This window comes from Colobus angolensis, unplaced genomic scaffold, assembly GCF_000951035.1.
Source record: "Colobus angolensis palliatus isolate OR3802 unplaced genomic scaffold, Cang.pa_1.0 Scaffold275, whole genome shotgun sequence".
NCBI lineage: Eukaryota > Metazoa > Chordata > Mammalia > Primates > Cercopithecidae > Colobus > Colobus angolensis.
Genome location: NW_012115988.1, coordinates 3,448,513 through 3,471,188, shown reverse-complemented (window position 1 = coordinate 3,471,188; position 22,676 = coordinate 3,448,513). Strand labels below are relative to the sequence as shown.

Genomic DNA, 22,676 nt, shown 5'->3' with positions numbered 1-22,676 from the left:
CAGACTGTGACTGGATTTCAAATAATTTAAGCTGTTCCATGGAGCCTCTTCTCGCAAGGAAAGTGTCTAGCCTCTAAAATGTGCACTTTCCCCCACCCTACTGGATAAGTAAACTGTTTCTCTTTAGAAGCTTTAGAAGCACTTTCATGTATTTAGTCACCATGTACACTGCAATATGAGTGGCAAGTTTGAGTGCTTGTTCCTTCACTCATTCATTTAATCATTCAATAAATGTATGACTATCTCCTTAGTAGCAGCCAGTGGCCTATATGCTGTCTATATGCTATACACAGTTCAATGAGGTACAGATATGGGTGTCAATAAATTGCAGTATGCTATGTAAAACACCACAGTAGGGTCACATGCAATGTGCTTTGGAAAAGGAAGAGGAAGAAATTAATAACTCAAGAAGCTGGAAAATCCAGCAGTTCCACATTATTAGGTATATACCCGGAAGAATTGAAAACAGGAACTCAAACAGAGACTTGTATATGAATGTTCACCACAGCAGTATTTTTCACAACAGCTAGAAGGCAGAAACAACCCATGTACCCATCAACTGATGAAGATAAACAAAATGTGATATATACATACTGTGAAATATTACTCAGCCACCAAAAGGAACGAAATGCCAATACATGCTACAACATGGATGAACCTTGAAGGCATTATGCTAAGCGAAATAAGCCACACAAAAGGACAAATATTACATGATTCCATTTGTATGAAATACCTAGAATTGGTTAAGTAGACAGAGACACAAAGTTGATTAGCAGTTACCAGGGGCTGGGCAGAGGGGCAATAGCCACAGAATTTCTGTTTGGGGTGATGAAAAAGTTCTGGAAATAGCCAGTCTTAGTGGTTGCTCAACATTGTGAATATACATGACACCACTGAATTATACATTTAAAAATGGTTAAAATGGTAGACTTTCTGTTATGGATATTTTACTGCCAAGGAAAAAAAAAAAAAAACTAGGAATACTTCACAGAGAAGAAGGCATAAAATTGGATCTTTTTTTGAGACAGAGTCCTGCTGTCGCCCAGGCTGGAGTGCAGTGGCATGATCTCAGTTCAATGCAAGCTCCGCCTCCTGGGTTCAAACAGTTCTCCTGTCTCAGCCTCCCAAGTAGCTGGGATTACAGGCACGTGCCACCACGCCCAGCTAATTTTTGTATTTTTAGTAGAGACGGGGTTTCACTATGTTGGCCAGCCTGGTTTAGAACTCCTAACCTCAGGTGATCCACCCACCTTGGCCTCCCAAAGTGAGGAGATTACAAGTGTGAGCCACCGCACCCGGGCCAAATTGGATCTTAGAAGGGCAACAAGGTATTTTCCAGGCAGTGGGTGGAAGTGGCTACACGTGGCAGAAGAGGTTGGTCGGGCCTGGATAAGAAGGAGTTGCCATGCTAAGGGACTTATCTTTTTGCAATGAAAAGGGAACACTAAAAAATTTAAGTGGATGAATGAAATGATCATACTGCGCTTCAGAAAAATAACTCTTGTGGTAGAGTTACTGGACATGGACAACACAAAGCACAGGAAAACCAAGTGAAAGAAAAAAGATGAAGGTTTTAACCTGAGAAGTTACAATGTAGATAGAAAGGGATGGGACTGACCACTCTGGAAATTTAGTGACAGAAGACTATATTGAATTGCACTTGGTGATCAACGAGACTGCAGCGGAAAAGGCAGAGTGAGGAAAGAAATGCAGGCACCTGCACTTGGGTAGCGAGGTAGATGTGTTGCCAGTGACAACAATGGGGAAGAGGTGTGAAAGCATTTGGTTGTAGGCGAACTAGTCACAAGTGCGATGTCCATGTGGAGACACCCATCGGACACTTGGAAAAAGTGGTCTGGCAGTCAACTGCAAGAAGGGAGCTTGAAACATTAATTTGGGAGTCACTGCACACACATAATATTTGAAACCTCCAAGTATATGTCTCAAAACAAAAAAAAAGAAAAGAAAAAAGAATGGGCAAGATAAAAAGAGTCTAAGTCTGTGCTCCAGAAAAACGTATCAACCAGGGGCTAGAAAAGGAAAACAGAGTGGTGCCAGTACCACTCATTAACATTATTTACTTCAGCTCTCTATAATTTGGGCTTATTTGTGTTTCCGCAAAAGTCATATGTTGAAGATGTAACACCATACTTCAGGTCGCTGTATGTGGAGATGTGCTCTTTAAAGAGGTAATGAAGGTTAAATGAGGTCATGAGGGTGGGCTCTTATCATTTATGACTGGTGTCCTTGTAAGAAGAGATGAGGACACACACATGCACAGAGGGAAGACCGTGTGAAGACACAGGGAGAAGACAGCCATCCCGAACCTAGGAGAGAGGCCTCAGCAGAAACCAACCCTGCCAACACCTTACCTTGAGATTCCTAGCCTATGGAATTGTGAGAATATACATTTCTGTTGTTTGAGTCACCCAGTCCTGTGACACTGTGTTATGGCATCCGTAGGAAACCAATGTACCCTCACAACACATTTGTCTGACAAATGAGAAAACTGAGGCTCGGAGACATTGATTTGCTAGTTACAGGCAGAGCTTAGATTCAAATCCATGCCTATCTTTCTCCCTCACTGGCTAAAGGCATAGAAGACTGGAAAATGAGTGTCAGAGAGGAAAGAGAAAAAAGGCAGTCTTCTGAAACCAAGGCAGGAGGGAGATTTAGGAGGGTGTGGTGAACAGAGAAAACTGGAAGTAAAAGATGAAGCAGAAAGAGCACTGAAAACAGGCAATCAGGCAAAAGCTTTGACACTGACCAACACAGTGATGCATTTTGGGAATTGAAAGTCACATTACAAGGGAAGAAGATCAAAGGAAAGTTCAGTTGACCTAGAAAACAGAAGCTAAATAAAGACACTTACTTCTGAATTAAAACCAATGCTTGACAGAAATTGGGGTGAGAGTTAATGCTGAAAACTAGAAACATGCTTAGGCTTTCTTTAGCCCTCCTTAATAATCCTGCTGGGCTTTTTCTCTGATAAAAGATGTCAAGGATAAGAAAATGGACAATTACATTTTGACAGACTCTTTGACTTATTCACTCACTAGCTGCTCAGGTTTTTTTTCACCTACTCAGGAATATAAGAAAATGATACCATATTCAACTCAAGACAGTATTAGCCTAAGACTTTTAAAATAAGAGAGAAAAATTCCTAAGGACTAACTGAACCATATGTGCCACATACCATGGCAAACTCCCCGTGAGAGCCCGGCTGGGAGGCTTGGGGAGAGGCAGAGAGGGGAAGGTCTGAAAAAGTGTGAAAGCCATTTCTGGCTGTGCTTCCTTCTCCCTCTCTTTTGGAAACTTTTAAGTCCCAAAGGACCATTGACGAGTCATCCAATTTCCTGTGGAGTTAAGAAGTTGCTGGAAACCAGAACAACACATTTTACCTAAAGAATAGAATCCTTTCCATGCTCTCTGCTTAGTCATCAACCTTCTCAGGCCTGCTGTTGCTGCACAGTTGCCTCCGAATTTATAATAAACAAAAGACCTATGAGTTTTTTGTGTCTTTTTGAGATAGAGTCTCGCTCTGTTGCCCAGGCTGGAGTGCACTAGCACAATCATAGTTCACTGCAGCCTTGACCTCCTGGGCTCAAGCGATCCTCCAACCTCAGCTTCCTGAGTAGCTGGGACTACAGGCGTGTGCCACCATGTCTGGCTAATTTTTAAATTTTTTGCAGAGACAGGGTCTTGCTGTGCTGCCCAGGCTGGTCTTGAACTCCTGAAGCTCAAGCAATCCTCCCACCTCAGCCCCTCAAGTGTTGGGATTACAGGGATGAGCCACCATGCCCGGCCAAGAGTTATGAGTTTTGAAACATCTAGCAATATAGAAAAACATACTGTGTACATGCTAAGTGAGCTTTTGCTAGTCTAAATCTACTTAGCAATTAGCCATCTCTATGGCAAACTTGGGGAAAAAAAATCAACAACCTCAGTTTTCTTCCTGATTTCACTACTGTTAGTAGCTTCACCATCTTCCTAGTTATTTCACTTGACTTTCTAAGTAATTTTTTTTTTTAAGTGAAAGCAAGTTTATTAAGAAAGTAAAGGAAGAAAAGAATGGCTACTGCATAGGCAGAGCAGCCCTAAGTAATTTTTGATTCAGCCCTTTCCTTCCACTGTTCTGCTTCTAATATTTCTCCACTTCATGGTTCAGCTTTTGATTTTAAAGGATCCAAATGACTGCCCTTAGAAAACAGGGGCTCCTCATCTTGGCAATGATCCTCAAAGGCAGTAACAGCAGAGAGTATCAGAGTATGGCAGTGAGTGGACACATGGGATTTGAAAAAGCTTTCTAAGATACAGGACTCTTGGGGTACAGGAAGAGGCTCCCTCCTACTTGAGAATCACAGCCAGTTTTTGCATTAGCACCAACCCTCCATTAATGTTTCATCAATGCTGACATCAATAGAGCCTCCCAACATGCCCTTTATTCTTGCCATCCCAGTCCTTGCTTTGTATTTCCTCTTGGGCTACCTTCCTGAAACACAGGTCTCCTTTTCTTGTCAATGGTTCCCTTTTTTTTTTTTTTTTGGTATTCACTTTTTTTTTTTTAAATTAAAGATCCAGAAATCTGGATCTTTAAGACTGGCATAAGCAAAAATAAAGCACAAAATAGCATGATAGCTGCAGTTACTAACTGCAAGAATACAGTAAAAAAGAGTCATACTAAATGTTAATGTTTTTGCAACAGAATTATCCCAATCACCTCAGAGTAGAAAATTTTGGCAAGAAATGATCATTCATGATTAAAAATACGAAAAGAGGCCGGGCGCAGTGGCTCACGCCTGTAATCCCAGCATTTTGGGAGGCAGAGGCAGGTGGATCACCTGAGGTCAGGAGTTCGAGACCAGCCTGAGTAACATGGTGAAGCCCTGTCTCTACTAAAAATAAAAAATTAGCCGAGTGTGGTGGTGCATGCCCATAATCCCAGCTACTCGGGAGGCTGAGGCAGAAAGGATCGCTTGAACCTGGGAGGCAGAGGTTGCAGTGAGCTGAGATCGCACCACTGCATTCCAGCCTGGGCAACAGAGTGAGACTCCATCTCAAAAAAAAAAAAAAAAAAAAAGAATTTCTAAGATTGATCAGTTGTAATGGCTCCCTTTTTCTTATAAAGTTCACACTCCCTAGCAAGGAGTCAATGCCCTTTGCGTCTAATCTGCTTTTCTACTTTTACTTTACTTTCCTTCTCTCACTACCCCAAACTCGAGGCAAATCTACATAGCATTTGCTGAGCAAACTCTGACCCACTGTCCCAACACCAGTGCCTTGCTCTCAGACTGTTTCCCTCTGGCCATGAATGGCCTTTCTTCCATCTCCTCCCACTGACATCCTGCTCTCCCTTCCTGGTCCAGGTCAAGTGCAGTCCCAGTTCTAGGTTTCTTCTTTATTCCAGGCTAAAATTAATCTCACCCTCCTCCAGGCTAACATACTTTGTCTGAACTTCTGCTGTAGTCATTAGCACCTTCTGTCATGTACTGTAAGTTATTTGCAAGTATATCTTTCTCCCCTGGAAGACTGGAAGCTCCTGGAGGGCAGTCACTATGCTATCTTTACAATTTCCCGTAAGGCTTAAAGTAGGGTAGTTTCTTACAAACAGAAGATGGTTGAATTCATTTATCCACTATTCTTTCATTCAGTAAACATTTGTAGAGCAATTACTATATGCCAAGCATCTGCATTTATAAAGACTTTCAGGTTCCCACTATATGCCAGGCCAGCAAGATTATCTGAATTCCTAGAACAGAAGGGAACAGGCCAGGCGCGGTGGCCAAGCCTGTAATCCCAGAACTTTGGGAGGCCAAGATGGGCAGATCGCCTGAGGTCAGGAGTTCGAGACCAGCCTGGCCAACATGGTGAAACCTGTCTCTACCAAAAATACAAAAATTAGCCAGGTATGGTGGCATGTGCCTATAGTCCCAGCTACTCAGGAGCTTGAGGCAGGAGAATTGCTTAAAACCAGAAGGTGGAGGGTGCAGTGAGCTAAGATTGCACCACTGCACTCCAGCCTGGGCAACAGAGCAAGACTCAGTATTTAAAATACAAAAAACAAAAAACAGAGGGGAACAGGAGACCATCACCATTCTGTCTTATGTCCTATGATGTAGGTATTATTCCTCTTCCCATTTGCCAATGAGGAAGTCACAGCTCTGGCCACACATGCCAAGAAGGAACAGACAGGGATACATACCCCATGTACCCAACCCCATAGATGTTGCTTTTCTCACTGGAGCTGGGACCCGAAGGATGAGTTGTTTTCTCGTAAACCAGTGTGATAACTTGTACCTATTCTTTTTCTTGAGATAGGGTCTCACCCTGTCGCCCAGGCTGGAGTGCAGTGGCATGATCATGACTCACTGCAACATTTGCCTGCAGGGTTCAAACGATTCTCCCGCCTCAGGCTCCCAAGTAGCTGGGAGTACAGGCATGTGCCACCACACCTGGCTAATTTTTGTATTTTTAATAGAGCCGGGGTTTCACCATATTGGCCAGGCTGGTCTTGAACCCCTGACCTCAAGTGATCTGCCTGCCTTGGCCTCCCAAAGTGCTGGGATTACAGGTGTGAGCCACCACACCTGGCCCCAGCTTATAGCCATTCTGCGTGTCTCAGTTCAATCACTGCCCCCGTTTTACCTTCTGCACCTACATGAGTAAGTTCATCTTTCTCCCACTGTATTCACCTGAGTGAGTATTCAACTACAAAACATGTGCCCAAAGGACTTTTGGATCTAGATGAACTCAGAACTATCCATGTATATGAACAGATGCCCTCTGCAAAGGAAAAGATAGGATCATAAACATTAATAAAGATGATTTTGAGTATTCTTAGGTGTCACATAACTTAAAGGTAACATCCTTATATGCCGATGAGCACCAATTTAATCACCAGATCGATTATGTGGTCAATGAAGGGACAAGCGGTTGGTGACAAGAAGTAGTTAACGATTTATTTAGTGAAACCTTCCCCACCACTCTCAATACCAGGTGTCACAGTCACAATGCCCACCTTCCTGCTCCAGCAGGAACAGCAGGCTGCTGGGGAGTGGGCACGGGGATGAAGGCTCAGGCCTGGGAACTGCACAGCCCAACGTCCCTCCTAGTTGCATTCTGACTCCCACGCCCACCCTAGCTCCTTGGCCTCCCACTTTGGTGGCAGAGACAGTGAGATTTTCATGGCTACCTGCCCACATGGTAAATCTATCCTTGGCACCTTTTCCTTTCCTGAGAGGGTGTAGATAAGGTTCCCAACTCCAAATGAAAACTATTCAAAAGTGATTTTTAATCTGAGAAGCAATAAGTAAATTATGGGTTTTCTGTGCGCCAATGTGTACTTTAAGCCATGTGAAGTCTGTCATTTCCAGGCAGCTGCTTAAGAAGAAACAAAGGGACTTTGTACAGAGACATTCCCTAGTTCTGGAGTCATTTTACATCTCTCAAAGAAAAATGATGAGAAAATCCACATTTAAGAAGGCATTACACATTTCTTAAGGAACTGTAAAACTGTTCCCACAAATTTTGCAAAACTTTGAAAACCAAAGAGAATACGCTTCCTTTCCAGTTACCAAAGTCAGTATTAAAGCATAAACACAAGGGACCAGGGATTTACTCTCCAGATGTTTTACTGTGGTTTGGAAGAGGGTCAACAGTGCCTTACTCTATGGGGAAATAAAATGATACCTAATTAAAAGTTTACAGTTGAATTACCTTAGAATAGAGGCTCTTTCTACTTATTGTCATGAAAATAGAGTATTTGTTAAATGTAGTTATTCATGCTCATGTTTTAAAAACTGCTCAATTACCCCAATTTATGGCAACAATAATATTTAAGTTCCCATTTAGGTCAACTCACATCTGACATCCATTGTGAAAGGGGACATTACACAGCACTCTTGTGTGTCATTTGTGAGAAAGTTATGGATTTCTTACCTTGAAAGTCATTATGAGATGAGTAAAATGGAATTCTGCTTCCAAATCCAGTTGGATAGTTACATTTTCCACACCTACGGGAGATTAAACAACAACAAATGAAACTGTAAACAGAAACATCTGTGAATAGTTGAGACTATGTTTTTAAAACTATTTTTATGTTCCCCATAGAAAGTATCCTTGCATTCTACCTTAAGCTGAAGCTGAAACTAAACAATAATCCTGTGGGCTTACTTAGGTGGTAAAGCACAAGTCAGATGATTCTTTAGTTTTCCACAAATCATTCTGGAGTTCAACAGATTGAATCTGCTCACTGGAACAAGACATCTGGCAGAGTGCCTCTAGCTGCTGTCAAGAAAGACATCCTTTGCCTACCCAGAAGTGAAACATCTTCCCAACCCTCTAAGCCAAGCTGCTCTCAAAGGAAAAACGGGAGGGCACTTCCTGTGCACAGTAGGGGGTCAGCTTGCAGTCTGATGCACAAGGACACAATCCTCCTCCAGTAGAAACACAAATATTCCCTTTTTCTCTAGGCAGCAGCAAAGAAAATAAATAAGAGTCTACCACATATGTTAGTTATACTACAACCTAGAAAAACCTATCCCTGATGGGGAAATCTTTGGATGCATTTCCACAATGAAAAACAATGCCAGAGGAAAAACGAGTCGGTCAAATAAACTGGCTCAGAACAAATACTAACATCTTCTCTTTCAGGGGAGAGCCTGAACAAACAAATGAGCCTTTGCACCCTTGCCCCGAGGGTCAATCAGTCTCACTTAAACACGTTAAAAAGGCCACTGGAATTCCAGAGATGGAAAGCACCTCCTCCCCAGCCCCTAGAGCTCTCAAGCCTGCCTGTTCAGCAAGGGAGACTTTCCATGCTTCTTGTGTTTGAGAGAGCTTTTGGGGTCCATCTTCCAGAGCAAAAGAAGTCTTAAATGCGGGAAGACAGGAATGTGTCAGAATGAATCATGTCACAGGCTGGTGTATTTTCAGGAAATCAGGAGGACCTTTTGAAATAAACTCTCTTGCTGGAAAATTGCCAAGTCAATTGGGGGGGTGGGGGCATGGAAAGTGGTCACTAGAACGGATATGAGTTAGCTGGAATGTTAAAAGAAAAACATTATAATCATACTAACTAATCTTATCTAACTTATTAAAAAGAACCACATTATAAAACTACAATGGGCATTTATTTTTGAGTGAAATGTTAGGCAACTGTATGTCTCCCCTCTTCCAGGCTTTTAAAAACCTACAATATTTGTTCAAAATTAAGAGATAACAAAATAATGTAAAGTGCGAAGCAAGACTAGTGCCATTTCTGTAACCTAAAAACATATGCTGCAATGTGTGCGCCAAAAGCACATTCCATTTAGATTTATAACCTGATAAAGCACTACAGGCTTTTTTTATATGGGAAGAAAAATCCAGAAAAAAGAAACAAGGTCATTCTTCTATAGTATATTGGATTTCTGTCAGAACTAGGAATAGATCATCATGATGGGTAAAAATAGTTGTACATTTCAAGCTCGTTTCTGTGCCTGGACACTGATAATTTAACCCTGCCATGTATAAGCACAACTTTGCAAAACACACAGAAAATAGATAAAATCACGTTCATAAAGTCTTCAATTGTGATCAGACAACACAGAGATGATAGGGTATAGTAACAATCAGTTTGACTTTCTAAAGACTAAGTTCCATCAGTCTAATCTCATCTAATTTCTTGTGACAGAGTGACAGAAAACTCAAGCCCCTCTACTGGAAAATCTCTTCTTTCTGGCATCTGGTCTCTTTTGTCCCACAGATTCAAAGTTGTAGAAGTTGATTAACTCGACATAACCAAGACAAATCTTCCTCTAGAACTACAGCACATGATAAACTGTTTCACTGTCTGTTGACTAAAATGGGGACAGTCTCGATCCTAACGTTGAGACATCTTCAAACGGTCTTTCACTGGAAGAATGTGGGAGATCAGGATATGCTCCTAGTCTTTGTCATAAGCTTGCTGCTGTTTCAGAAGTCTTCAGGATGCATTGCAGATTTACAGAAACTTCTCTTTCACACTGAAGTATCAACCAAAATATGCCCCCATAAGAATGAACATGGCTCTAAATGATACATGCTTTCTGATGACCCAGGAAAGTTTGTAACCAGTGAATTGCCAAGGCCAACCAATGAACAAACCAACTCTCCCTAGAAACCAGTAGTCTAGAAAATATTGCAATTTAACAGTCAATGATAACCGGGAGAGGTGGTTCATGTCTGTAATCCTAGCACTTTGGGAGGCCAAGGCAGGTGGATCACGAGGTCAGGAGATCGAGACCATCCTGGCTAACACGGTGAAACCCTGTCTCTGCTAAAAATACAAAAAAATTGGCTGGGCATGGTAACATATGCCTGTAATCCCAGCTACTTAGGAGGCTGAGGTGGGAGAATCACTTGAACCCGGGAGGTGGAGGTTGTAGTAAGCTGAGATTGCAGCATTGCATTCCAGCTTGGGTGACAGAGTGAGACTCTGCCTCAAAAATAAACAAACAGTCAATGACAAAGAAATCTATTAAGGGTGTTTGTCTTTACAGAATGATAGATGGCTGCAACAGCATCCAAAGGTTCCCCAGGTGTAGGGCATAAAATAAAGAAATCTAGTAGTCTCCAGGCTTTTTAACGACCAGGGTTAGGTTCACTTCTTTGAGGATACTTTCACATTTTTTTAAAAAGAAGATCTAATGGTACATTGTTGATTAGCAAACACAATAACTCTACCTTTATTCCCCAAATTTCAGCAACCGAGTTTGAAATAAATGTGAAACTCATCTGGGCTTCATGTCACAGCAACAGTAAAATCATATTTGATGAATGTATTAAACCAAATCCCAAATAGCAAAGACAGCAAAAAGGGTGTAATTCATGCAATCACTGGAGGAACCATTTGACTTGGGGTCATATCCAAGTTGACAGAGGCTTTGAAAAATTACATCTTGCTGCTTATTCACAGTGCTATTATTACTATCAAGAAATTTTCTGTAGATAAAGGAAGGCGGTGAGGGGAGGAGTGGGGGCTGTGATTCTGCCCCTTCCTTTGGGATTGATTGAAGTGAAAGATGTTATGTTTTGTGGAAGAGTAAGGGCCTGAGACAGTACCCATACCCTCCCCAGACAGCCCCCGGCACACAAGCACTCTCTCCAAAAGCCCCTCGGAATGAGGACTATGAAATGCTCCTTTGGTCTAGCATGAAAGACTGCTTTCTTATAGGAAATACATGCTTCAGGAAGGAGGATAAGATTTTACCAAGAGAAGTTAGTGCTCCAGGCAGTCAATCTGTCAGAGGCCATACTTACAGGACAGAGAAGCAAATCATAATTACAAACACCCAGGAACCTGTAAGCTCCACCCAAGTTATCAATCACACTCAATGGAACTTGTCCCCACACCAACCACATACCATTTTCAGATTGCCACCAAATCTTAAGGCGGTTTGGCGCAAATGTAGTGACCACATTTTCAATGAGATGGCTGTCAGGATTCAGGGTCTCATGATAAGGATCTTGGGAATTGCATATGAAGCATTTTTTGTCCTCCTGAAAACAAAGTTGAGTTCATCAGTCTAGAAAGCAACCTCATTAAAAACATTTTTAATTAAAAAAACCCCATCAAGCCCACAATACAAAAATCAACCTATTAGCTTCAAGAAAAATGAATGTGTGAAAATTGCTTAGGTGATTTGTATCACATCTTTCACTTTTAACTTGCTGAGTCTAAAATACTCTTGAAAATAATTTCCTCCTTCCTTGCAAATTCAAGGTCTAAAGTAAAAGAGGGCATTGTTTCCTCAAGCTATTAATCTAACCAAAATCAAATTTCTAGGCTTAAACCTTAATCTCAATAAACAGAGGAGCTTACTCTACAGTAAAACGCAGAGGAGATATTAGAGAATTTTTGCTGACAGAAAGCAAACTAAAAATGAAAGAAAAAAATACAATTCGCTTGGCCTGATTTTCTAAAACCTAAATGAAGCAGAAACCAAGTATTAGGCAGAAGTATTTAGAGAAGCTTTAGGAACCACAGAACAAGACTTCTTCATTTCCACCCTGCCCGGGCAGTGAATCAATGGTTGGGGCATGCAGGCTAACCTGAAAATTGCTCAGAGTATCTGGGGAAGGGAGGGCCAGACTGTTGGGAGGACCAGACCATGTTGGGACCACTATAATCTGGGGCCAGTTCAAAGAACCCCAACATGGTCATGAACTAGGATGAAGATAGACTGTAAGTTTTAGTGTAGCGTTGAATTTCTCTCTTTTTCCTAAAATGGGAGCCAGAGCCACCCGGGGCAGTTGGGTTAGGAGAGTTATCTACTTTCTGTGCATTCCGTCAAGGCAAATCATAAACAACAGAGCTTAATAGCTCCCTTTCTACATGGAGCTTTGCTCTGTACCTACATTTTCTGAAATACAGATTATTCTTAAGTCTGAAAATGAGACTAAGACTGAAATATACAAGAGACCCACATGTATGTTACAAACAGCATTTGATTAAGCGTAATATTCTTATAAGGACACAATTAACTGACTGTACTTTTACATTGTATTTCACATTGTATTTAGTTAGTTAGTTATTACCTTCTTCTCAAAAGGATTTGGAGACTGGCAAGGTGTACTGTCTAAAAAACAGAGACCAAAAGCCAGGGATGCATTGGGAGCCTGGATAAAACAAGCTTCCTCTCTCACTCTTGATGCCCACTAGATGTTTGAGAAAAGCACGTGTCCAGTCCCTTTCTTCAGGCCCTGCTATCTGTGAAAAGCACTTCACAAATGCATGGCTAATCATATGTACCAGAGAGCCTGGCTCCAGTTGCTTATTTTTTTTTTTTTTTAAGGGAAACTACTAAGAATGCATCCTCTTCCTCTTCCTCTCCCAAAGGAAGAGAAGAACCAAGAAGCAACACCAAGAGCCAGCTTCACATTCAGGAGATACCGCTGCGCCTCTTTCTTGTGGTTTCTGATGCTCTCTACACATTCAGAGAAACTTCTCCAGTAACGAACTATAGAAATCATCTCTGAGAGGATAGTCTTCCCAGTTGCTTTTTTTTTTTTTTTTTTTTTTGAGGTGGAGTCTAGCTCTGTCGCCCGGGGTTGGAGTACTGTGGCCGGATCTCAGCTCACTGCAAGCCCCGCCTGCCGGGTTCACGCCATTCTCCTGCCTCAGCCTCCCGAGTAGCTGGGACTACAGGCGCCTGCCACCTCGCCCGGCTAGTTTTTTGTATTTTTTAGTAGAGACGGGGTTTCACTGTGTTAGCCAGGATGGTCTCGATCTCCTGACCTCGTGATCCGCCCGTCTCGGCCTCCCAAAGTGCTAGGATTACAGGCTTGAGCCACCGCGCCCGGCCCCCAGTTGCTTTTAATACAAACAGTCTGATTCTCATTTTGGTCAAAGTTGATTTCAGAATCTGGTGATTCATTTACAGGATGTCCTGGCCTCTCAAGAAAATGTTAGCATAATATTGTAGGTAAAATGTAAATGCTAATATTAGAAAAGTAACATCAACTGCCTTCAATAACTTGTAGTCAAGGAAACCAGTACTGGAGAACAATCACCAGAACTCCAAAAAATAAGTTTAAAAAAGTGTAATTACAGCCTCCCTTCTAATCAGGAGGAAGCAGTCTAGACATCTCTGTATAAACCTGGAAGCAAATGAACGGAATCCACTTTACCACTTTCCTTTGGTCTAATTTATCAGGTCTCTAGAATGGGCTTTTTGCTTTGTAAAAGTGACTCCATTTTAAGGGATCTGCTCTGCAAACCACACACAATACTCTGTCCTCCTTCTGAAGGGCAACTGTACAGGTGGGTGGGCTGACCACATTCTGGGCAATTAGCTTGGAACTTGCCCTGAATGTGAGACTGATACTTTCCGCTTTTGTTAGAGGCCAGAAATATCAGCCTTTTTTTATTTAAAAATTTTTTTGAGACAGGGTCTCCCTTTGTTGATCAAGCTGGAATGCAGTGGCCTGATTATCGCTTACTGCAGCCTCGACCTAATGGGCTCAAGTAATCCTCCCACCTCAGCCCCCCAGATAGCTGGAACCACAGGTGTGGACCACCATGCCCAGCTAAGTTTTTAAAATTTTTTTGTAGAGATAGAGTCTATGTTGTCTAGGCTGGTCTTGAACTCTTGGGCTGCAGTGATCCTCCCACCTCAGCCTTCCTAAGTGCTGGGATTACAGGCGTGAGTCATTTTGCACCCAGCCAGCTTCCTTTTTAAAAATGAAAGTGTTCTGATTCTGGATATTTTATACTTTGTGTCTTCTTTTTTTTTTTTTTTTGAGACAGAGTCTCGCTCTGTAGCCCAGGCTGGAGTGCAGTGGCGGGATCGCAGCTCACTGCAAGCTCCGCCTCCCGGGTTTACGCCATTCTCCTGCCTCAGCCTCCCGAGTAGCTGGGACTACAGGCGCCCGCCACCTCGCCCGGCTAGTTTTTTGTATTTTTTAGTAGAGACGGGGTTTCACCGTGTTCGCCAGGATGGTCTCGATCTCCTGACCTCGTGATCCGCCCGTCTCGGCCTCCCAAAGTGCTGGGATTACAGGCTTGAGCCACCGCGCCCGGCTCTTTGTGTCTTCTTTTAAAATTACTTTTGAGTTTGTATAAATATGACCCCTGAAATCTAAAATTTGGGCCCTCTTTTAGAAACAGGTAACACCCTGAAATTTCACTGTGGTCTTTATCAGGTACCATGGCAATCAGGGCATTGCGTGAAAGCAAGCATCTGATCCTGATATCTAGTTGGGAACAGCACCAAGTGAGGAGAGGAAAACGGGTTCGTTCAGTGATTGGAATCACCTTGCAAGACGCCTGTCAGTGCTGGAATCCTCTTTACTCAAGTGAAAATGCGGTTGGGGGCGGGGGCGGAACCCAAGATCACTGGATTTTAAAAAGAGGATAAATCACCTTTAATGCACACTTCCAAAACTCAAGATTAAAACACACACACACACACACACACACACACACACACAATCAGGCCTTTGGAGGCGCTGGGTTGGGGCAGCCAGGACTCTCGGCAGTCCTGCCTTTCCATACTGACCGCGCCAGCAGGAAATGTGTGGCGGATGCAACTGTGCAAACTGAGATGGGGCGAAAGGGTGAGCTACCAGTCTAACCCCGGGACTCCCTGGCTGGCTGCGCTTCCTATCTGGATTGCTGGAAGGATGCGGAGTCCCCAGGGCCTGCCCCTTAGGTCTGGACGGGAGGAGGCGCTAGAAGAGCCTCGAACCCCACTCTCAGCCCTCACCTGCAAGTGGCTGACAATACAGTAGGGCTCGGGCTTGTGCAGCCCGCACGTCGAGGTCACCGAAAGCCTCTGTGCTCGGCCGATGAGAAGGTCGCCCGTGGCGGGGTAGCAACTGCCTTCGGCGCAGCCGTAGCTGAACTCGGGTTCTTGAGCGCGCACTCGGGCTCCGCACAGGGCTGCGGGAAGGACAGGCGACAGAGTTGGGGGCACACAAGCAGGGAGTAGAGTCCGAACAAAACCAAAAAGCCGGGGCGGGGGAGTGGGTGCGGAGAGAGGGCAGTCCATTCGGAAGAAAGCAAAATGCACAGAAAGGACAATGGAGAGATGAGCGCAGGAGAGGCTGGGAAGGCAGGGACTCGGAGAGGAGGAGGACACGGAAAGAAACCCACACACGTCATCAGGTCTGTCCAGCAGCGAGAGCCTCCCTCCTGGGAAACCCACCGACGCTGGCGCCCACCCTGATCAGCCCCGGGGAGCAGCTCCCCCAACAAAGGGTGGATGTATAGACCCTCCACCTAGACGTGCCTGGAGCCCGGCGCAGGGAGGCTGACCCCCCAAGCGCCACACACCCACGCAGGTGAACCCGCGTGCACGCGGCAGCCCACGCATCCTCGGTGTGTGCGCGTGGAAATCTGTGAGCACGGGGCGCGAGAGTGCGTGTGCGTGCACGCGCGAGGGTCACCGGCGCTTCGCTGGGGGCGAGGCGACGGGTCTCGCGGTGGATGCCGCTTTCCGGAGGTGGGGGAGCCCATGGACAGTCCCTGGGGCTCTGGAGTGGTTTCAAGGCTTCGCCATTCCAGGGAAGCGCCAGGTCCAGCTGTTTCTGGTGCCATCCGGAGACAGTGATGGTTAATTAAAGCCACATGGCCCCCATCTGTTCCCAGAATGAAGCCTCCGCTCAGCTCAGGCACTTTCCTGGGCAATGGATTTTTGGAGAGCCCTCCTCAGTCACTACCGCCAACCCCAGGGAACCTGCCCTCCGCGGTGGGGAAACCCAGGGTGAACCGGCCGAGGGTGCAAAACCCTGACCGGGGGCCGCGGAAGCCCGCAGGGGCCGGGGCTTGGGCGCAGAGCCCGGGGGATGCGGGGTCCGAGGCACTCAGCGTGCGCCGTCTCCAGCCACCACCTAAGCAAGGGCGGTGGCGTTTAATCCTAGGGGCGTCATTTCCATCCAGTCCCTCTCCCAAGCCCCCAGTCTCCCTCGAAGGTGAGCAAACAGCTTTTGGGTTTTCCTTCCCCATGCCCAAGTCCATCCGCCTCCCCGCACCGTTTCCACGGAATTACCTAAGAAACTGAAAGCTAACACCTGGAGAAGACCCATGCTGGCTCCCTGCAGCCACGGGGACACGGTCGAGGAGTGGAGAAGACGCCCGCCGAGCCGCCTGCCCTTTCTTCCCGTCTTCCTTTCTGTAGAGGTGAAAAGGAGGGGAAAAAAGGCAAATGTTCAAAGAGAGTAGAGGCGCCCTTCCATTTCCTGTCGCTCCCACGCAAGCGGGGGGTGGGCTGGAAAGGGGGAAAAATCGCGCAGCCACTTTGTTCTCCTCACCCGGCGACGCGAGCGCTCGCCACGCTCCTGGCAGCCCCCGAGCCCAAAGAAGGGAATTAGAAAGTTTAGCCTTGGGAGGAACAGAGGGAGGCGCCTCTGCTCATGCGCACACGGAGAGCCGGGGCTGAAGGGGCGGGCGGCCGCAACTCTGCGAGGACCGGGTGAGGTCCCGGTCCCACCCCCCGGGGCGCCTCTTTTGTTTGAAAGCCGTGTCTGCGATCGCTGCGGGGCTAGGGCGCTTCCCAGTCCCAGCGCGGGTCCGCCCCGGGGTGCGCGTCCCAGAACGGCGCGCTGCGGGGCCTTCCAGCGAGGGGGGCGGATGCGTGGGGGCGTCTCCGAGGTGGGTATTCAAGTCGCCCAGCCAGGGGGCCGGCGGGACCTACCGCGGACTCGCGCATTTACATTGGCAAGAAGTGAATCACCAAACGTGCCAACGGCTAAAACTGTCCTGCTCGGGGAAGGCGGGTTAACCCTTTAGAAACAGGGTCGACCTGTCGTGTTTGTTCTTTAGAAAGTGACACTTCCTTTCCGCCCCTAGTATCCAAGAGCTTGGGATGGGTGCGACTTCTACAGTGTCTTCCTAGGAAGGAGGGGAAGCGCTGTGCGCCCTGCAGTTCTTTGCGCACACATTTATTCAGGACCTCTCTGTAGTCCCTGTTACCCAGGTGGTCAGGGCATTGAATTGAACGGCTAGTTCTATTTTTAAAAAATCTACTTCCAACATGGTGAAACCCCGTCCTGCTAAAACTACAAAAATTAGCTGGGCGTGGTGGCGGGTGCCTGTAATCCCAACTACTTGGGAGGCTGAAGCAGGAAAATCGCTTGAACCTGGGAGAAGGAGGTTGCAGTGAGCCGAGATCGCGCCATTGCACTCTAGCCTGGGCGACAAGAGCAAAACTACGTCTCAAAAAATAAATAAAATAAAATAAAATAAAATAAAATCTTCCTGCCTGTATCCAGATGATGGTTTTAACTCAGGTAATTCCTCAAATGACACTATTATTGTTACTGACTCCCTTTCCCATCTCGCCGTGGAAGAGTTGACACAGCCAGGAAGTGGAAGTCTTTCATGAGAGGCACTTCCCCACAACGCATCTCGACGATCCTCCACGGCGTGCAAATGGTGAGGTCGGGAGAGGGGCTCTAAAGAAGGGTCTCTAACAACACAGTGTAACCTGCCTGGTGAAATTAGGGGTACATAGAAGCTCACCATCTTCTAGGGGTTGGAGAGGGAAAAGAGGTTGGTGACGGGACACCACCACCCATTCTGCTACCCTTAGCAATGGACACAGTCAAAACTTGGAGTCCTGCTCTGGGCAAATGTGGCTGAAATTCAGGGAGTATAGTTAGCTGTTAGTCCAGTCAGGAGACTTGGCATGTTTTCTAGTCATCTCAGGGAGAAGAGTTTAAGCGGCTAGCTGGTCAGTTTTTAACTTAACTGCCACGAAATAAGGCCTAGAGAAGTTTAATCATTAGACCATGGAGTCAGCTGCTTTAGGAGTTTGTAAGCCTGCACGAGTCTGAGGCAGGCAGGAGCCTGGGGGTCTAGGTGAGTGAGGCATTAATTATTCACCAAATCAGCACTTGCCCTGCTACAGCCTGGGGAGGTTTTGCCTCTGCTGACGCTTAGGATCCTCTGCACCGGCTGGGTAGCCTGAGAACACCGAGAAAGCCCTTGCTGTTGGGAGGCTGTAGAATTGTAATGGAGGGTATTCAGGGCTTAATTAAAAGAAAAATATTAAAAGGTAAATGTCTTTTCTTCCTGTTGAGCTTTTAATACCTTGGGCCAGAGTTTCGTATTTTCATGTGCACACACTGCAAGCATCTTTCACCTCCTTTTCTTTCTTGAGCCTAGCCTCTGCTCTCACAGCAGCCGAGCCCTCCTTGCTACCTGTCCCTGGTCAGCGTCCTCTCCCATTGCAAAAGGCCATTTACCTTCAGCACTGTTCAGAAGCCTGCTTGCTCTCCCGATCACCTCACTTGCAGTAGTAAATTGAACACTGCTGAGAGGATTCGGTTTTTAAAAATTTGCCTGTATACATGCAGGGGGAGGAGTGTGTGTAATACTCACCTTCCAACCACTTCATCTGTGAATTTGTCTACCACCCTTTCCACCTTTATCTTTTGTGCTTCTCTCCCAGAAGTATGCCCTCCTCTCATCTACGAAGTTCAGTGCTCTCATATACTTGCTCAGTCTCCTCCTGTTTTAGGTAAAAACAACACAAACCCTGCATTGCATGGAATCAAAGCTTGAGCTCTGGAGATTTGCTCATGGAATCAAAGACTGAGCTAAGGAGAAAAGAGTTTCAAGAGGGAGATCTGAAGCATAAGCCACAGAGATCAAATAAGATCACAGTGGGAAAATGTCCATTGCATTCAGCAGTTAGCAAGTCAAGGGCGGCAGGCATGGTGGCTTGTGCCTGTAAGGGGTGTGAGGCGGGTGGATCACGAGGTCAGGAGTTCAAGACCAGTCTGTGCAACATAGTGAAACCTGTCTCTACTAAAAATACAAAAATTAGCCAGGCGTGGTGGCAGGGGCCTGTAGTCCCAGCTACTCGGGAGCTGAGGCAGGAGAATCTCTTGAAACTGGGAGGCGGAGATTGCAGTGAGCCAAGATTGCACCATTGCACTCCAGCAGTGGAGATGGAAGCCACACTGCCATGGAATGGAGGAGGAACTTGGGGAAAGCAGAGAATAAGAGCAAACTGTACTTTCAAGAACCTGAGTTAGGAAGCCAAAGGAAGGATTGAGCAAATCTCAGGGTTTGCTCAATCAAAGCTTGAGCTTTGATTCCATGCTCCTGCTGTAGGCAAATGTGGCTGGAACGAGGGATAAATACTCTACACTCCCTCTCCTTCCTTTGGCTTCATAGCTCAGGTTCTTGAAATTATAGTTTGCTCTTATTCTCTGCTTTCCCCAAGTTCCTCCTCCATTCCATGGCAGTGTGGCTTCCATCCCCACCACCGTTCTTGGTAAGTGCCCTTGACTTTCTTTTCTTTGTTTTTTTTTTTTTTTGAGACGGAGTGTCGCTCTGTCGCCCAGGCTGGAGTGCAGTGGTGCAATCTTGGCTCACTGCAAGCTCCGCCTCCCGGGTTCACACCATTCTCCTGCCTCAGCCTCCCCAGTAGCTGGGACTACAGGCACCCGCCACCTCGCCCAGCTAGTTTTTTGTATTTTTTAGTAGAGACGGGGTTTCACCATGTTAGCCAGGATGGTCTCGATCTCCTGACCTCGTGATCCGCCCGCCTCGGCCTCCCAAAGTGCTGGAATTACAGGCTTGAGCCACCGCGCCCGGCTGCCCTTGACTTTCTAATTGCTGAATGCAATGGACATTTTCCCACTGTGATCTTATTTGATCTCTTTGTGGCTTATGCTTCAGATGATCACACCCTCCTTCTTGAGACTCCTTTTTCCTTAGCTTCCAGGACATAATTCCAGAATTTTCCCACAAGGCTTTGACCCCTCCTCTCCCATTTATCTTGCCCTTCTCTGATCCCTTAAACACTGGTGCTACCAAAGGTTCTGTCCTCTTTTCTGGTCCCTCTACTCATCCATATCCAGGGGTGCATCACTTGGACTCTCTATAACCTCCAATTCCCATCTCTCTAGCTTGTACCTCACTTGGAATTTACATACCATTTCTAACAGGCCATTGAATATCTCTACTTCAATGATCCATAGGTATGTGAAATTCATCTGTGGCAAAACTGAAATCTCTCCACTCAGCTCTCCTAGAACAAAATGTCTTCTTTCTTCTGTTTCCCATTTCAATTATTGGCACCATAATCCACCCCTTAGCTCAAGATGGAGACTTGGGAACAGGACTGGCTGCATGATCAGCAGGGCACAAATGTGGAGCCCCTCTATTGTTATTAAGGTAAAGACAGTGAAAGAGCATTAAACGTAGCATGGGACTCTCCTGAGTGGGGTGGTGGTGGTGGGGGGTGGCTGTGCAATTGCACAAATCACACACCCCTGAAGCCAGCCTAGCCTGGGAATCTTGGACATCTCTCACTCCTTCATTCCCTCCCCTCCCATCACCAGGTCCTGTCATTTCTACTTGCCTAGCAGCTAGCCAGCACGTCCCCTTGCTCCAACCTCATTGCCCTCCCTTAGAGTTCAGTCTGAATGCCTGCCAGAGCCCCCTGACAGGTGTTCCTACTTCCAGACTCTTCCTCTCTTCAGTCTAAACCTTCCTAATACCCACAGAAGGATTTTTTTCAGAGTCAAAACCTTGATCATGTCATTCCCTTATTCAAAAGCCTTCAATGGCTCTCGTTTGCTCCTTCCCTGTACATCACATAATTTATTCCTTCATGACTTTCACTACATGGGTCCTCCTTGACCTTGTCAACTTAGTGAACTACTGCACACCTTTGAAGACTCCTCTTAAACATGACTTTCTCCATGAGCCTCTCTCTCCTCCTTGTAAAAGCCTGTTATAGCATATGTAACATAAGGCTGTAACTATTTGTTTATGCCCTTATCTCCCCCAATAGACAGCAAGACAAGGACAAGTATTGTGTAACATTCGTTTTTGCATTAATGTTGCCTTGCATAAGATGAGGCACATTACAGGTGCTCAATAGGTGTTTCTCGAATGAAAGTAAATGAAGACTAGTCTCCATGTTTTAAAACCTTCCTTAAATCTTAAATGTCCACTTTTTTCTACCTTAATATGAATTTCTAGCCAAAGAGAAAAAGAAATACCACCGCTTGACTTAATTTTAGGAATACTTCCAAGTTTCACTCACAAATTCTTCTCATCTATTATATTTCATACAATTTCCTCTGATTTCTGAAGATGTTACAAGTTGAGGAGGAATGAATCTCTTCTGTTAGCCTGTCCAGGGCTTCGCTCTGGCTGTCAACACAGCCGTCTCTTGTCTGTCATTTGTACTAACCTGGCACTACCTGCTTTAGCGTAAAGCAGTCTTTACCAGAGAATTCTGCAGCAGTTTAAATGGCAGATGGGACTGCAAATTGGTGGCTGTTCTGTCTCAAAGAATGTGTGACAGTTATGTCCCTGTAGCATTTATTATTTTCGTTTGAAAACAAGAACTGCTTTCAAGGTCACCTTCACTTTCACACAGTCTTAGAACACCACGTGTATGTCTCCTTTGAAATCCTGATTGACAGTAAAACAAGGATGCTACATTCTAGACTTCGATCTTTGGGTCCTGAAATGTGGCTATTTAAATAATATTATTCTCATGAAAAATTCTAGATTTTTCTGTTTTGAAAATTAGATTTAAGTGCATTTTGTGAGATTCAGAATTGATCTAGAAAAGTAAATTCAATGACGAATAAGTTTCAGGCCAAATGTCATGCTATACTTTAGATATATATATATATGTGTGTCTTTTAGTAGAACAGTAATTTGTAGTTTTGTTTTATTGTCCTTGTTCCCAGAAGTTCTTTGAAGGCAGAGACTGTCTTTTATTAGACTTTGGATTCCCATCAGGTGGCAGAGTTTCCAGTATATTATAGACACTCAATATCTGCTTGTTGGATAAATAAAATTGAGTAACCTTCTTTACAATTGTTAAGGGAACACACAGGGGACGTTATTACTACCCTCTGTAATAGGAACACCATCAGGGTCTGAAACCAGGCAGTGAGTCACAGCATTTTAAGCCTCGGACCATATAATACAAACAGTAGTTTGGGCTTGCATAACATTCATCCTCCCTTCATCTGGTAACATTACCTGGATTTTCCTTGAGGGACTAGTCCTCTCCCATTTTCAGCTTACTTGATTTGGATGGGGCTAATCCCCCCATGAGCTCCAGACTATTCAGTGCATTTCCATCTTCTTCCTTTTTTTTTTTTTTTGAGACGGAGTCTCGCTCTGTCACCCGCGCTGGAGTGCAGTGGCCGGATCTCAGCTCACTGCAAGCTCC

General features: G+C 45.2%; 1 protein-coding gene across 1 annotated transcript in view; it reads right to left on the bottom strand.

The window, feature by feature from the left end:
* LAMB1 (laminin, beta 1) overlaps positions 1-17,023 on the bottom strand; it is an 88,765-nt gene extending 71,742 nt beyond the window's left edge. The window contains exons 1-5 of the mRNA XM_011948192.1: positions 16,774-17,023; positions 16,512-16,634; positions 15,228-15,403; positions 11,385-11,520; positions 7,939-8,012 (exon numbers count right to left, since the gene is read on the bottom strand). Of these exons, the coding sequence (XP_011803582.1) occupies positions 7,939-8,012; positions 11,385-11,520; positions 15,228-15,403; positions 16,512-16,548 (423 nt within the window). The 5' untranslated portion in view covers positions 16,549-16,634; positions 16,774-17,023. The remainder of the gene's footprint in view (positions 1-7,938; positions 8,013-11,384; positions 11,521-15,227; positions 15,404-16,511; positions 16,635-16,773) is intronic.
* Between the last annotated feature and the right edge of the window lie 5,653 nt (positions 17,024-22,676).